At 42.7% G+C, this 16,827-nt stretch overlaps 1 protein-coding gene across 4 annotated transcripts in view; it reads right to left on the bottom strand.

The window, feature by feature from the left end:
• LOC135525875 (G patch domain-containing protein 2-like) overlaps window positions 1-16,827 on the bottom strand; it is a 37,053-nt gene that overhangs the window by 6,120 nt on the left and 14,106 nt on the right. For all 4 annotated transcript variants that reach the window (XR_010453216.1, XR_010453217.1, XM_064953818.1 and 1 more), the window contains exons 4-8: window positions 15,996-16,160; window positions 15,624-15,703; window positions 15,398-15,493; window positions 15,207-15,298; window positions 3,180-3,268 (exon numbers count right to left, since the gene is read on the bottom strand). Coding sequence is in view for 2 of the 4 variants with exons in the window: in XM_064953818.1 (XP_064809890.1) it covers window positions 3,180-3,268; window positions 15,207-15,298; window positions 15,398-15,493; window positions 15,624-15,703; window positions 15,996-16,160 (522 nt within the window). In the remaining 2 variants the exon portion in view is untranslated. The remainder of the gene's footprint in view (window positions 1-3,179; window positions 3,269-15,206; window positions 15,299-15,397; window positions 15,494-15,623; window positions 15,704-15,995; window positions 16,161-16,827) is intronic.

The raw sequence follows: 16,827 nt of genomic DNA, 5'->3' as shown, positions 1-16,827 counted from the left end.
ACAATGCAACTTCAAATCAAACTGCGACGTACAGTCAGGACACATGTACTAGCTTCTTTAAAAAGGGTGCACTGTATGAGTGTGTGAGTTAGTGCTTATTATCAGCCCTCGTCCCTAATTTCAAATGAAGTGCACTGTGCACTACAGTGGGGGAGGGGGACATTTGAATAATTAATTAGTCGGCATGTGAAACAAGCAGAGGGTATTAAAATCCATCAGGACCTTTATACTGACTGATTTATCCCTGCCAATGCATACAATGAATTCTCTTTTACTCTGAACGTAGATTAACCAAATGAAACATGCCCAACATAGGTATATTTCTTGGAATAGTGTACATTGAAACATTTTCTTAATTTTCTTTTTCAAAATGTATGTAGTAAAAAGTCAATAAATGTCTCCCGCAATGATCAGATTTCTTAAATCTAGAATTGAGGTTGAGATCTGAACACAGTACGCAGCTTAAAGGGACAGTGTCTACACAATGTGAAAATGACACTTTTTAACATTCTGTAGAACGGATCCTAAGCAAATGACTCGTGGTGATGTCATCGGTCACACATTGAAACCAGGTATTTGCATTTTCCGTTCAGTTTTTGTTGGCGGGATGTGGTCTTCTTCTATTGTTGGATTGATGGTAGTGAGAAGTGTATTTAATATTCAATTTGAGCCTGACAAGTGGAGTGGTCGTCCTATACAAACAGATACCTGGGTTGATAAGTTCATTCACAGCCAGCTTCAACACTTGAGCTGGTAAGTGCTAAGCGTGTAAAGATGGAGGACACAGCAACAGCTAGGTACCATCTCAGCAATACCCTCAGGAACCCTGGGAGACACTTCCAGCTACAGGCCATGTTCACTACTAATTACAGAGTTTAAAATCAACCACAATACAACAAACTCACTTCCAAAACTCTTCTACACTGGGGAAAAAAAGACCAAAAAAACTACATATGTCTAAAGGAATTCTTGCAAATTCAAGGAAGAAAACGCATTTGAATGATAAACTATGAAAGAAAATAAATGTGCATGAAGAATAGTTCATTCCAGCTATAATGAGAATACCTATTACTATTTCTACAAATAAACTGCAAATGCATTTAGGAGCCAATGTGTATCTCCTGGCTTCTGTGATATGACAAAGTAGAGGCGTGGAATACTGTAGCAGGGCGCCAAAGTAAAGATTTATACAGAGCAGTAGGAGCCGCAGAAACTTCCATTGGATGACCATTCCCTGCATGATAAATCACTCTGGTACGGGGGCATCAGACTCCAGAACCAGGAAAAACTATTTGGTACAGGGACATGGGGAAATACTGTAAACTTAAGCATTAAACTTCAAAACGATTGTGAATATGGTAATAACTTTCATTAGGCCTATTAAGAGTTTTAAAAAATCTGCCTCTTAATAATAGTTCTTATTTATTGAGAACGTTTTACATTCTGGATCGAGTTGCCTGTTTGCACCAGATCGAGTTGCCTGCACCAAGTCTACTTCTTTATATTGAGTGGGAAATGTATCCTTTGGTGATTTTATTTGGCTTCTATGTTTACAATATTTTCTTCTGTTGAACATAATGTTTCAGTTCCAGCAGCTGGATGTGATGTTAACTGCATATCTCTCCTGGGGAGGGGGGGGGGGGATGTTGAGGGATCCCCATGCCTGCCTCTACATGGTGAATAACATGGAGAATATGAGGGGTCTTTAAGGGCCAGGGGTGAATCTTTTTGAATCTTTTTTTAGTTTTATGGGAAGTGGCTGAGCACTGGAGAGGTGAAGGACAGAGTCGCTGGCCGTTCCATCACTCAGTGCAATAAATGGATGCAATCTGTATCCCAGTAAAGCATTGGCTGGTTTTAAATTCCACCTCTTTTATCCAAATGAATGATGGATCCCGGTACAGTGCACTGTGCGGCAATATCAATATACATCAAAGGCCAGCGCCCCTCACTAAATCAGGAAACCACCGGCATTTGTTATTTAAATGACAAACAGCGGCTGCAGGAGCAGAGCAGGAAGAGGGGACTTTGGAGAAGAGGTGGACAAACCAATTCAAATTTCAATCCGGTAAAGACGCCAGGCCCGGAGCCATCAGTCTAATGAAAAAAGGCAGCTCTACGAGCCCAAACGGACGAGGGGGCTGCTGCAGGGTGCCGCCTCCAATACGGTCTGCTTCCCTCAGACTCAGTCAGACCACTTCCACATGGGAGGACAGACAGGAGGCCCACAGAGCCCTGTTCTGCCAACAAAACAGCACACACTAGTCAAGACTGAACTCTTCGCTCAGCTAATAAACAGTAAATATGTTGCTGTCTCACAAATACTGGAGACACTATTTGTAAGAAACTCAAGAATTCACATGTATCCTATATTCCTATATTAATAGATGTGATTCACATGTATCCTATATTCCTATATTAATGGATGTGATTCACATGCATCCTATATTCCTATATTAATGGATGTGATTCACATGCATCCTATACTCCTATATTAATGGATGTGATTCACATGCATCCTATATTCCTATATTAATGGATGTGATTCACATGCATCCTATATTCCTATATTAATAGATGTGATTCACATGTATCCTATATTCCTATATTAATGGATGTGATTCACATGCATCCTATATTCCTATATTAATGGATGTGATTCTATACTATATTAATGGATGTGATTCACATGCATCCTATATTCCTATATTAATGGATGTGATTCACATGCATCCTATATTCCTATATTAATGGATGTGATTCACATGCATCCTATATTCCTATATTAATGGATGTGATTCACATGCATCCTATATTCCTATATTAATGGATGTGATTCACATGCATCCTATATTCCTATATTAATGGATGTGATTCACATGCATCCTATATTGGTGGTTATAAAGGATCATCTAAAGTAAAAGTTAAAAAAAATATATATTCTAAACCATTTATTTTAATATAAATGTGATAAGCATTGTACATTTTTGTTGGGTAGTACAAGTAGCACAATGTTTTGGTCTGCTGTTTAAAAAAAAAAAAAACTCTGTTAACCTGAAAGTGGTCTTGGGGATTAGTTACTGTATTGTCAGCAGGATGTATAATAAAGTAAGCGCCCCGATGAGAGGTTAGGTGAATGTTAAACAGGTCAAAGGTGCAGTAGTCATGGCGACAGGTACCTGATGTTGTGGTGACAGAGACAGCAGTGGTCTTCCTCCTCCTCTTGATGTCCCCTGTGCACAGCAGTCCCAGATGGACGTTAGTCTGCCTAGGTCAGAGACACAGAGCTGTAACATTAATCTCAGACAAAATTATTCAAAGACCATCCTTTTCCAATTTCTATGGATCTGTATACTGAAATGTGAGGACAAAATAAAATAAAAACACTTTGGTTGTTTCAAATCATTATTCATTTATCTTTTCTGTTTGAGTCGAAAATAAAAATATGAGTGTTAGAAGTTAGAAGTTTCTAGAACACTGCTGCAAGGGAATATCCAACCCTGGACCCAAAAGTAGTTAAAGATAGTATAAACTGTTTTTCTTTACTGGAGGGAATCACCAGAATTTTGTTCCATTTTGTTCAGAGTTTTGTTGAAACGTTAACAAAAAATATCAGCGGAGGAAGAAGGAGTTGTCGGGGTTGTGCGTCTGTCGCTGCCGGGTCCAGTTAAACAAAGTACCCCTGCTGTGGACCTCCTGTGTCATATGTCAGTAGCCTCCAAACGGGGAGGGCCCCCCACAGCCCCTCCTAGTCCTGATTACTGGGATGTAAAGTTAAGGTCAAGGTCCCCACCATGGCTGAGGGGGAGGGACTGACGTTACCAAGAGCCTGCGATGTGATGAGTTGACTCAGTGTGTGTGTGTGTGTGTGTGTGCCTGCGCTCATATAGTGCCAGTGCATGATATCGCCCACGAAATGGTGTATTATCTCACACGTTTCACAACACTATATCCACTTTGACAACAGTGTTTATTGGTTGAAAGCACCTGTAAAGATGCATCTGTAAAAAGAAGAAATCTCTGCAGTACAAAACAACAAAGGAAGACATTAATACAGCAGACCCCTGTTAACCGTGGTGTCTCCTCCTGAGCAGTCAGCTACATAAACCTCCCTGGTCAAACATGTGCTGAGATAGGATAGGGTCCTGTCATGGCTGCCTTTTAACAGCCTGCATGTACCATCCATGACCTCAACACCCATTAATCACATGACGGCACTGCAGGAGAGGGTGCAGAAAGCTGTGTGTGGAACGCTTTGAGCCAAGTCTATGTTGTATAATCAATAGGTATAAAAATAAATGGCTTGACTGTTATTCCCTCCCTGCTACCCCACTCTAATAAAATCCCAGTAATGCATATTTCATTTACTTTTATACTTATTGATTACCTGTACTCCAGTTAGTAAATCACGCGCCTATCGATCCCTCAATCGTACAATCCCTCTGTCGGACAGCACATAACCAGCCATTTGTGCCCCTGATAAAGAGCTCAGACATTGAACTCCCCACAGTAAATCTTTGCAAACTAACTTTTTAATTCCAAAATCGATCCGTGCTTAAACGTCGCATTATTTCACGAGGCACGCCCGCGGTATTAAAAGTAATACCCTGATGCATTTGGTCTTTATGCATAGAAGTCCATCCTTCCATCGCTCCCCTCATTACACAGAGTCCTGATCGGGCAGGTGCTCTGGGGCCCAGGCTGCAGCCTAGCGGGAGAGATCCTGTGGAGGGAAGGCTCTGGCCCCTCCCCTCCAAGGCTCAGACTACAGGCTGAGGAGCAGGGACCACTCAGGGGCCACATGGAGCCCACAGAGACACTCAGTCACATGCTAATAAAACATTAGAATACCATTAGCTGGCTCATTAGGGATGCTAAACGGGACAACTCATTTAAAAAATGGAACCAAAAGGCCTCTGGTAACAGGCTTGTTATGCATCATTTGTAGCTGTTTGAGTAGCTCACTGCGGGATAACACAGCAACAATTTTACTCAAAGGTGTAATAAAAAGCTATTTTGGAAATTGGTTTGCAATAGAGTGGGTTTAAGATGTGTTTAAGAGAAGCAGTTTGACAGATAAAACACACAATACATGCAAGTGATCTTCCTGCAAGATATACAGTGGGGCAAAAAAGTATTTAGTCAGCCACAAATTGTGCAAGTTCTCCCACTTAAAAATATGAGAGAGGCCTGTAATTTGCATCATAGGTACACTTCAACTATGACATTGGCACATTCCTCCATGCAGATCTCCTCTAGAGCAGTGATGTTTTGGGGCTGTTGCTGGGCAACACGGACTTTCAACTCCCTCCAAAGATGTTCTATGGGATTGAGAACTGGCTAGGCCACTCCAGGACCTTGAAATGCTTCTTACGAAGCCACTCCTTCGTTGCCCGGGCGGTGTTTGGGATTATTGTCATGCTGAAAGACCCAGCCACGTTTCATTTTCAATGCCCTTGCTGATGGAAGGAGGTTTTCACTCAAAATCTCACGATACATGGCCCCATTCATTCTTTCCTTTACACGGATCAGTCGTCCTGGTCCCTTTGCAGAAAAACAGCCCCAAAGCATGATGTTTCCACCCCCATGCTTCACAGTAGGTATGGTGTTCTTTGGATGCAACTCAGCATTCTTTGTCCTCCAAACAAGACGAGTTGAAATTTTACCAAAAAGTTATATTTTGGTTTCATCTGACCATGGTCCCAGCTCTCTGAAGGTCATTCACTAGGTCCCACCGTGTGGTTCTGGGATTTTTGCTCACCGTTCTTGTGATCATTTTGACCCCACGGGGTGAGATCTTGCGTGGAGCCCCAGAACGAGGGAGATTATCAGTCTTGTATGTCTTCCATTTCCTAATAATTGCTCCCATAGTTGATTTCTTCAAACCAAGCTGCTTACCTATTGCAGATTCAGTCTTCCCAGCCTGGTGTAGGTCTACAATTTTGTTTCTGGTGTCCTTTGACAGCTCTTTGGTCTTGGCCATAGTGGAGTTTGGATTGTGACTGTTTGAGGTTGTGGACAGGTGTCTTTTATACTGATAACAAGTTCAAACAGGTGCCATTAATACAAGTAACGAGTGGAGGACAGAGGAGCCTCTTAAAGAAGAAGTTACAGGTCTGTGAGAGCCCGAAATCTTGCTTGTTTGTAGGTGACCAAATACTTATTTTCCACCATAATTTGCAAATAAATTCATAAAAAATCCTACAATGTGATATTCTGGATTTTTTTTCTTCTCATTTTGTCTGTCATAGTTGAAGTGTACCTATGATGAAAATTACAGGCCTCTCATCTTTTTAAGTGGGAGAACTTGCACATTTGGTGGCTGACTAAATACTTTTTTGCCCCACTGTATATGGCAACATTACAAAATGCGCAGATAAAAAGTCAGGTGAAAAGTTGTTTCCTTGCACATGGGAACATTTAACATTTCAATGTAATGTAACGGTAAACTAGAAGAGTCCCACAGAAAGAAGGGAAAGTCATTGAATTAGGGATCACCAACTAAGAATAGCAGAGCTGTATTGAGCCATGGAAAAATAACCCAATAAAGAAGACGAACAAGAACTAAATTCTCGCAAAGACACATCGAGGACATTCAAGAAAATGTCTAAGCAATACATTTTACATGTCACATGGGTCATACAACAAAAAAGACACTCTTAAAAGCAGCGTGGTCCCTTAGGGAAAGAATAAAACAAAAGTGACACAGGGTCAATTGTAATTGAGGTGCCCACAACCAAAAGCAGATATATCAATTAAAAAGAACACCTCAAAAGAAGAGGGGCAGCGGTAACAAAATGGCCACCTATTTTCATTAGGGTACACAGTACTTCAGGTGTGAGCAGGATCTCAAGATGAATAGAGGTATTCAAATGAATCAGAAATGATTAAAGTCTCCTGGGAAGCCGATCAATAGCCCCAAATCAATAATCAATAGGCCACTCACACCAATATACTTACTGCTGACACCGAGATCTCACAATTAAAATGAAAACTGGGAGAGGAGTGGCGTAAGACTATGATTTATCTTGCGCCACAAATGTCATTTAGAAAATAAAAAAAAGTCAATAGATATAACCGAAGTGCGGCCGGCTCAGGTGGGAGGCAGTTATGCATTTTAACATGGCCACCATCCCAGAACGTTAGAGCCAAATCCTACTGTTCACTGTGCCCATTCACACGGCCGTACTAGGACAAATAACATGGAGTCCTATACAGCCTAAAGCACTTCCTATCAAATCCCTGATGGTTGCCATCAACTCTACCAAAACAGGAGATGACAGGTTTTTATTAACGCAGCATTATTTTAACCTCTGCAAGATTCAAGATTAATGTTTATACTTCCCTTACAGACCAAAACACTTTCAAGGGTATTTTGAAGTAAATAAAAGGCATAGATACATCAGAGCTTAGTGATAAGAATCGATCATTTGAATAAGTTCCTCAAAATAAATGAAAATATAGTGAATCCAATTATGTGAAGTGTAAACTTTGTGATGAGCAAGGTGTTATTTAATACAGTTTCTAAATCTGAGTATCGATGCTCTGTGTTAGAGACACAGCACTATTATCCCCACCCTGTCAGTACCATGCTGATGCCCTATATAAGAATATTGATGAAATGTATGTAAGGGAGTGCATGTGTGAGTGCGTGCGTTATAACACATACACCAGTAAGTGTGTGTCATGTACAGTGCCTTCAGAGAGTATTTACACCCCTTTACTTCTCCCACATTTTGTTGTTTTACAACCTGAATTTAAATGGATTACATTTAGATTTTGTGTCAATGATCTACACACAATGGGCCCATAACGTCAAAGTGGAATGATGTTTGACGATATTTAAAAACATGTATTGAAAACATGTTAAAGCTTAAATGTTTTCAGTCAATAAGCATTGAAACACTTTGTTATGGCACGCCTAAATAAGTTCAGGAGTATATGCTTAACAAATCACATAATAAGATGCATGGACTCATTCTGAGTTCAATAATAGTGGTTACCATGATTTTTGAATAACTACCTCATCTCTGTACCCCACACATTGTGACGAATTTGACTGAACCGTCTCTGCTTCTCCTTCCAATTGGACACTTCCCCTTTAATTCCCAATTAAATAGCCAGCATCAGCCCACACAAATGGCTCAGGTAGTGCAGCTCATCAAGGATGGCACATCAATGTGAGCTGTGGCAAGAAGGTTTGCTGTGTCTGTCAGCGTAGTGTCCAGAGCATGGAGGCGCTACCAGGAGACAGGCCAGTACATCAGGAGATGTGGAGGAGGCCGTAGGAGGGCAACAACCCAGCAGCAGGACCGCTACCTACGCCTTTGTGCAAGGAGGAGCAGGAGGAGCACTGCCAGAGCCCTGCAAAATGACCTCCAGCAGGCCACAAATGTGCATGTGTCTGCTCAAACGGTCAGAAACAGACTCCATGAGGGTGGTATGAGGGCCCGACGTCCACAGGTGGGGGTTGTGCTTACAGCCCAACACCCTGCAGGACGTTTGGCATTAGCCAGAGTACACCAAGATTGGCAAATTCGCCACTGGCGCCCTGTGCTCTTCACAGATGAAAGCAGGTTCACACTGAGCACATGTGACAGACGTGACAGAGTCTGGAGACGCCGTGGAGAACGTTCTGCTGCCTGCAACATCCTCCAGCATGACCGGTTTGGCGGTGGGTCAGTCATGGTGTGGGGTGGCATTTCTTTTGGGGCCGCACAGCCCTCCATGTGCTCATTAGAGGTAGCCTGACTGCCATTAAGTACCGAGATGAGATCCTCAGACCCCTTGTGAGACCATATGCTGGTGCGGTTGGCCCTGGGTTCCTCCTAATGCAAGACAATGCTAGACCTCATGTGGCTGGAGTGTGTCAGCAGTTCCTGGAAGAGGAAGGCATTGATGCTATGGACTGGCCTGCCCGTTGCCCAGACCTGAAACCAATTGAGCACATCTGGGACATCATGTCTCGCTCCATCCACTAACGCCACGTTGCACCACAGACTGTCCAGGAGTTGGCGGATGCTTTCGTCCAGGTCTGGGAGGAGATCCCTCAGGAGACCATCCGCCACCTCATCAGGAGCATGCCCAGGCGTTGTAGGGAGGTCATACAGGCACGTGAAGGCCACACACACTACAGAGCCTCATTTTGACTTGTTTTAAGGACATTACATCAAAGTTGGATCAGCCTGTAGTGTGGTTTTCCACTTTAATTTTGAGTGTGACTCCAAATCCAGACCTCCATGGGTTGATACATTTGATTTCCATTGATCATTTTTGTGTGATTTTGTTGTCAGCACATTCAACTATGTAAAGAAAAAAGTATTTAATAAGAATATTTCATTCATTCAGATCTAGGATGTGTTATGCTAGTGTTCCCTTTATTTTTTTCAGCAGTGTATGTTGGTAATACAACCCACACAAAAGAACCGTTGTTTTTTTGTTATTTCCAAAGTTTTAAGGATTTATGAAAAGTGTATGTCCATACTGACTTTTACATGAGTCCTTTGTATTGGTGTAGACTTGACGGACCAGCCAGGACTCATTCCCTCCCAAACTAAAAGGCAAAGTCAATATTTTCTCTGGTACCCCTACAAACAATAACTGCAAGTCAAAACTGTTACAACATACAGATAATTGTAAGGTCCCTCAATTGAGAAGTCAATTTCAAGCAAAGACTCAACCAAAAAGATGAGGGATGTTTTTCAATGCCTTGGAAAGAAGGGCACCTATTTGGGGAAAAAGCAGACATTGAATATCCCTTTGAGCATGATGAAGTTATTAATTAGGCTTTGGATGATGTATCAATACACCCAGTCACTACAAAGATACAGGTGTCCAGAGAGAAAGGAAACCACTCAGGGATTTCACCATGAGACCAATGGTGATAATAAAACAGAGCTTAATGGTTGTGATGTGAGAACTGAGGATGAATCAACATTGTAGTTACTCCATAATATAGAAAAACGTGTTTTTTTTCATGAATACAAAGTGTTATGTTTGGGGCAAATCCAACATAATACACCACTGGGTACCACTCTTCATAGCATCATGTTATGGGTATGCTTCTCATCGGCAAGGACTCGGGAAAATATTAAAACATTTTATAAAATGAAACAGAATACAGCTAAGCACGTGCAAAATCCTAGAGGAAAATCTGGTTCGGTCTTCTTTCCAACAGACAGCGGGCGACGAATTCACTTTTCAGCAGGACAATGACCTAAAACACAAGGCCAAATATACACTGGAGTTGCTTGCCAAGATGACAGTGAATGTTCCTGAGTGGCCTAGTTAAGTTACCGTTTTGACTTAAAAATCGTCTTGAACACCTATGGCAAGACTTGAAAATAGCTTTCTAGCAATGATCAACAACGAGCTTTAAGAATTTTTCAAAGAATAAATGGGCAAATATTGTACAACCCAGGTGTGCAAATCTCTTAGACTCACAGCTGTAATTGCTGCCAAAGGTGATTCTCATTATATTTTGTCTCAGAGGTGAACATTTATCTTATCATTTGTAATAAATGTTAGAATTTATTTCCACTTCGACAGAGTATTTTGTGTAGATCGTTGACCAAATATGACAATTTAAATACATTTTAATCCCACTTTGAAACACAAAATATGAAAAAAGTAAAGGGATGTGAATACTTTCTGAAGCTGGCTGGAGTGTTTACGAACATATTCAACCTTTCCCTATCTCAGTCGGCTGTCCCCACTTGCTTCAAGATGTCCACAATTATTCCTGTACCCACAAAAGCAAAGTTAACTGAACTAAATGACAAATACCCCGTAGCACTCACTTCTGTCATGAAATGCTTTGAGAGGCTAGTTAAGGATCATATCACCTCTACCTTACCTGACACCCTAGAGCCACTTCAATTTGCTTACCGCCCCAATAGATCCACAGACGATGCAATTGCCATTGCACCATCTGGACAAGAGGAATACCTACGTCAGAATCCTGTTCATTGACTATCGCTCAGCCTTCAACGCCATAGTACCCTCCAAGCTCATCATTAAGCTCGGGCCCCTGGGTCTGAACCCCGCCCTGTGCAACTGGGTCCTGGACTTCCTGACGGGCCACCCCAAGGTAGTGGTAGGAAACAACACCTCCACTTCGCTGATACTCAACACAGAGGCCCCACAAGGGTGTGTGCTCAGCCCACTCCTGTACTCCCTGTTCACCCATGACTGTGTGGCCACACACGCCTCCAACTCAATCATCAAGTTTGCAGACGACAACAGTAGTAGGCCTGATTGGCAACAATGACGAGACAGCCTACAGGGAGGAGGTGAGGGCCCTGGCAGAGAGGGGCCAGGGAAATAACCTCTCTCAACGTCAACAAAACGAAGGAGCTGATCGTGGACTTCGGGAAACAGCAGAGGGAGCACGCCCCTATCCACATAGATGGGACCGCAGTGGAGAAGGTGGAAAGCTTCAAGTTCCTCAGCATACACATCACTGACAATCTGAAATGGTCCACCCACACAGACAGTGTGGTGAAGAAGGCGCAACAGTGCCTCTACAACCTCAGGAGGCTGAAGAAATTTGGCTTTCCCCCTAAGACCCTCTGAAACTTTAACAGATGCACAATTGAGAGCATCCTGTCAGGCTGTATCACCGACTGTTATGGCAACTGCACCGCCCGCCACCGCAGGGCTCTTCAGAGGGTGGTACGGTCTGCCCAATGCATTACTGGGGGCACACTGCCTGCCCTCCAGGACACCTACAGCACCAGATGTCACAGGAAGGCCAAAAAGATCATCAAGGACATCAACCGCCAGGGCCTGTTCACCCCGCTATCATCCAGAAGGTGAGGTCAGTACAGGTACATCAAAACTGGGGCTGAGAGATTGAAAAACAGCTTCTATTTCAAGGCCACCAGACTGTTAAATAGCCATCACTAGCCGGGTACAACCCGGCTACTTAACCCTGCAACTTAGAGGCGGCTGCCTTATAGACATGGAATCACTGGCCACTTTAATTAATGGAACACTAGTCACTTTAATAATGTTTACATACTGCTTTACTCATCTCATACAGTTGAAGTCGGAAATTTACATACACCTTAGCCAAATACACTTAATCTCAAATTTCTGACATATAATCCTAGAAAAATTCCCTGTTTTGGATCAGTTAGGATCACCACTTTTTATTTTAATGTCAGAATAATAGTAGAGAGAATGACTTATTTCAGCTTTTATTTCTTTCATCACATTCCCAGTGGGTCAGAAGTTTACATACACTCAATTAGTATTTGGTAGCGTTGACTTTAAATTGTTTAACTTGGGTCAAACATTTTGGGTAGCCTCCCACAAGCTTCCCACAATAAGTTGGGTGAATTTTGCCCATTTCTCCTGACAGAGGTGGTGTAACTGAGTCAAGTGTGTAGGCCTCCTTGCTCGCACACACCTTTTCAGTTCTGCCCACAAATTCTCTATAGGATTGAGGTCGGCTTTGTGATGGCCACTCCAATACCTTGACTTTGATGACCTTAAGCCATTTTGCCACAACTTTGGGAGTATGCTTGGGGTCATTGTCCATTTGGAAGACCTATTTGCGACCAAGCTTTAACTTCCTGACTGATGTCTTGAGATGTTGCTTCAATATATCCATTTTCCTCCTCATGATGCAATCTATTTTGTGAAGTGCACCAGTCCCTCCTGCAGCAAAGCACCCCCACAACATCATGCTGCCACCCCTGTGCTTCACGGTTGGGATGGTGTTCTTCGGCTTGCAAGGCTCCCCCCTTTTTCCTCCAAACATAACGATGGTCATTATGGCCAAACAATTATATTTTTGTTTCATCAGACCAGAGGACATTTCTCCAAAAAGTACGATCTTTGACTCCATGTGCAGTTGCAAAACGTAGTCTGGCTTTTTTATGGCGGTTTTGGAGCAGTTGCTTCTTCCTTGCTGAGCGGCCTTTCAGGTTATGTCGATATAGGACTCATTTTTACTGTGGAAATAGATACTTTTGTACCGGTTTCCTCCAGCATCTTCACAAGGTCCTTGCTGTTGTTCTGGGATTGATTCGCAGTTTTTGCACCAAAGTACGTTCATCTCTAGGAGACAGAACGTGTCTCCTTCCTGAGCGGTATGACGGCTGCCTGGTAACATGGTGTTTATACTTGCGTACTATTGTTTGTACAGATGAACGTGGTACCTTCAGGCATTTGGAAATTGCTCCCAAGGATGAACCAAACTTGTGGAGGTCTACAATTTTCTTTCTGAGGTCTTGGCTAATTTCTTTTGATTTCCCATTATGTCAAGCAAAGAAGCACTGAGTTTGAAGGTCGGCCTTGAAATACATCCACAGATACACCTCCAATTGACTCATGATGTCAATTAGCCTATCAGAAGCTTCTAAAGCCATGATGACATTTTCTGAAATTTTATAAGCTGTTTAAAGGCACATTCAAGTTAGCGTATAAACTTCTGACCCACTGGAATTGTGATACAGTGAAATAATCTGTCTGTAAACAATTGTTGGAAAAATGACTTGTGTCATGCACAAAGTAGATGTCCTAACCGACTTGCCAAAACTATAGTTTGTTAACAAGAAATTTGTGGAGGGGTTGAAAAACGAGTATTAATGACTCCAACCTAAGTGTATGTAAACTTCCCACTTCAACTGTATGTATATACTATATTTAGTCAATGCCACCCAACATTGTTTATCCTAATATTTAGATATTTCTTAATTCCATTCTTTTACTTTTAGATTTGTGTATTGTTGTGACTTGTTAGATACTACTGCACTGTTGGAGCTAGGAACACAAGCATTTAAATACACCTGCAATAACATTTGCTAAATATGTGGATGTGACCAATAAAATTTGATTCGGAGGCACTTTATGTGTTGGGTGACTTGTTTAGGGGTGTGACTGTGGAGGGGGGTGAACTCCAGTGACTGTCCAGGGTAAGTCTGGACAGTCACTGGAGGATGGATTTGAGCTGCTTGGGGAGATGGATTCAGGCTTGTGCCGTCCGACGGGACACATCTGAAGCACCACTCGTCAATCTCCCTCTCTCCCTCGTTCATTTGGGAGTATGATTTATACTTTCTGAAGTGAAGGGTCTTGAATCCCTCTATAAAGGAATTAAGAGGCTTCCCCTGAGACTGCATTCAAATGAGAGCATGGTAGGGATATGAGGGCTTTTTAATAGATAGAAATTAGTATTCACAAGGCCTCAAACTGGAATCTGAAGGAACCTTTCAGGTGGAGAAGAAAGAGCCAGTTAAGAAAATAAATCTAAGAAGTTTAGCCTTTTCATTGCATTCGTGTTTTTGCCCATCAAGAAATGGTGGAGGGCTTTCTGAACTAGCCCAGGAGAGAGAGCTTGAAACAGAATAAAAAATGCTCTGTAAATAGGCACTGTGGAACTGGAAACAATGCTAGGAAGAGTCTCAGACTGAGGGCTGTTCAGCTCCTCAACAATCCCCATGCCATGCAGATCCAGCAGTACAGGGGCTGACTTGGAGCTAGAGGCTTTGAGCAAAACTCTTTAGATAAACTTCTGCAATTATTTATATTTTTTTTAGCGTTTTCAGAAACACTGGAAACCAAAGATTCAACATGAATATATTCTATGTTCGAGAAAGACAACCTTGGAAAAATACATCAGTTATTATTCAGCAGAGTCTTATATCCCAGTGAGGAGTTGTCTGTTGTATAGACCAGGGGTCAAGCTTGCCCCATATACAGTACCTGACTGTGCTAGCTAGTCTCATGGGGGATGTGGCTAATATCACACAAGTCTTTCTCCAGCCTTACCCATGTCCTCATCCTAACATGACCTTCTATGACACCACTCCTCTCATTCACTCTAAAGACCATGAATGCCCACGCCAATAGCACCAGAGCACAACTTTAACATGTTAGCCCTGCTGCTTGATGTGATGTCATCTGTATGCCCACCTGAGTCTGGAGGTCACGATGTCACACTTTGAGCTCCTGTCTCTGAGGAGTTGGTCAATGTTCTCACCCTCGCACATATTGAACATGTCTCTGAGGTACAAACTTTGATGCAGCATGCATCGGTTAAATCACGACTTGTGTTTAGCGACTGGTTCATTTAAGAGTTAACCACGTCTGTCAATATATTGAGCTTCAGAATGGAATGGGCTGAATGGCTCCAATAGGCCCAGGAGAGGCGGAGTTTAACCATGCCAACAATAATGAGTGTTGTGTGCATCCCCTACCTGGTTTTACAGATGGAAGAGGAGCATCTCCGATGGGAGCTGTCTGGCACCATGTCAATGGGATAAACAGGTAACGGACACAGAGGGTTGAACTGGAACACATTTAGAAGATGTTAGGAGTTCACCCAGACGCATCAAAAATAGGGCTAGAGAGATGAAATGTCTTATTCAATCATTCAACACAAATATACCTGGCTCCGGTCTCTTTTTCCAATAGAAGGCAGCCATTGATAGGGGTCCTGAGAGAAATGCTTCATTCTCTCCATAGACACTGACATACTGTTGTCCTGCAACACATAAAATGTGGTATTTTAGAACATATCACATAACTTGTTAAATACATGCATTAAAAGCCTGGTATCCATTAATGTTTGTCAAGGAATGTTTTTCTAGTGTGCTACTCTACTCTGCCCTCACCTTACTGGGGAGCCTCCTCCGGCCTTTCCTGATGCAGCGGGCTGCCACGCCAGGCAACCGGTTCAGACGGGCATGGTAACCTGCAACACCAAACCACACTGTTACCCAATCAGAACCTGGAGAGAGTGACATTTCTGTTGTTTTCTGTTATTTCACAATGTAAATGGGCTCCCGAGTGGCGTAGCGGTCTAAGGCACTGCATCTCAGTGCAAGAGGCGTCACTACAGTCCCATAGGGTGGCGCACAATTGTCCCAGCATCGTCCGGGTTTAGCCGGGGTAGGCTGTCATTGTAAATAAGAATTTGTTGACTTGCCTAGATAAAAAAGGTTAAATATTTATTTTTATGTATAGCGTTTTGATTAGCTCATCACCTCTCTGAGTGGGCCGTGCAGGCTGTAGGAAGGTGGGTGGAGCTGAGTCTGGTACTTCGAGGACAGGAGGAGTATCTGGGTCCCAGCTGGGCAGCAGGCTGGGAATGCCCATCCCCCCCGCTCCACACTCCCCCTCAAAGAACCAGTCACTCTGCTCATCATCACCTACAGCACAGGCAGGAAATTCAACACTGTTAGTCACAATGTGTACATTGGGAAATTCCATAACTGCTCAATATGATTCTGCATGACATTTAAACAATGATACAAAAGTATTTTCACGGATGGGCTGCACCAATTTATAATTTAGTGCTGTACAATTAACCATGGAATGAAGTACTGACTGCATGAGGACATCTTTCCTACTTGGCCTGCATCAATCCTCTCTCTATTTGTTGACAGCCTCTCCACCACCACACAGCAGACCACCCTGGTCCCCAGACACTGCTCTCTCCACAGACCTGTCAGTCAGCGGGGCGCATGCCTCTCACAGTCAAGGTGTAGTGACAACTGTTAAATCAGGGGCCGCCTCGCCCCACCACGGCTAATGAGATTAGCAGAGGCTTCAGCGCTCATTAACACGACATGACAACGCCTTATTAGAGCCGCCTGGGTGCCCGGCAACCAGCCTATTGTATCAGAACCTCTTTCTGTCTAGTCTTAGCATTCTGTTACACTTACAAAGAGCACAGGCACAGCTCCATCCTTTGAACATTCAGGTAATGCACGACAAAAAAGGCTTATTACATGCTTTTTGTTTTCATTTTGCACCATTATTACCTTTGTCATCTTATTTAATTTGCATATACATATGTAAATGACACAAACCATA

The sequence above is a fragment of the Oncorhynchus masou genome, chromosome 32, assembly GCF_036934945.1.
Source record: "Oncorhynchus masou masou isolate Uvic2021 chromosome 32, UVic_Omas_1.1, whole genome shotgun sequence".
NCBI lineage: Eukaryota > Metazoa > Chordata > Actinopteri > Salmoniformes > Salmonidae > Oncorhynchus > Oncorhynchus masou.
This window is presented reverse-complemented; position numbering and strand designations above follow the sequence as displayed.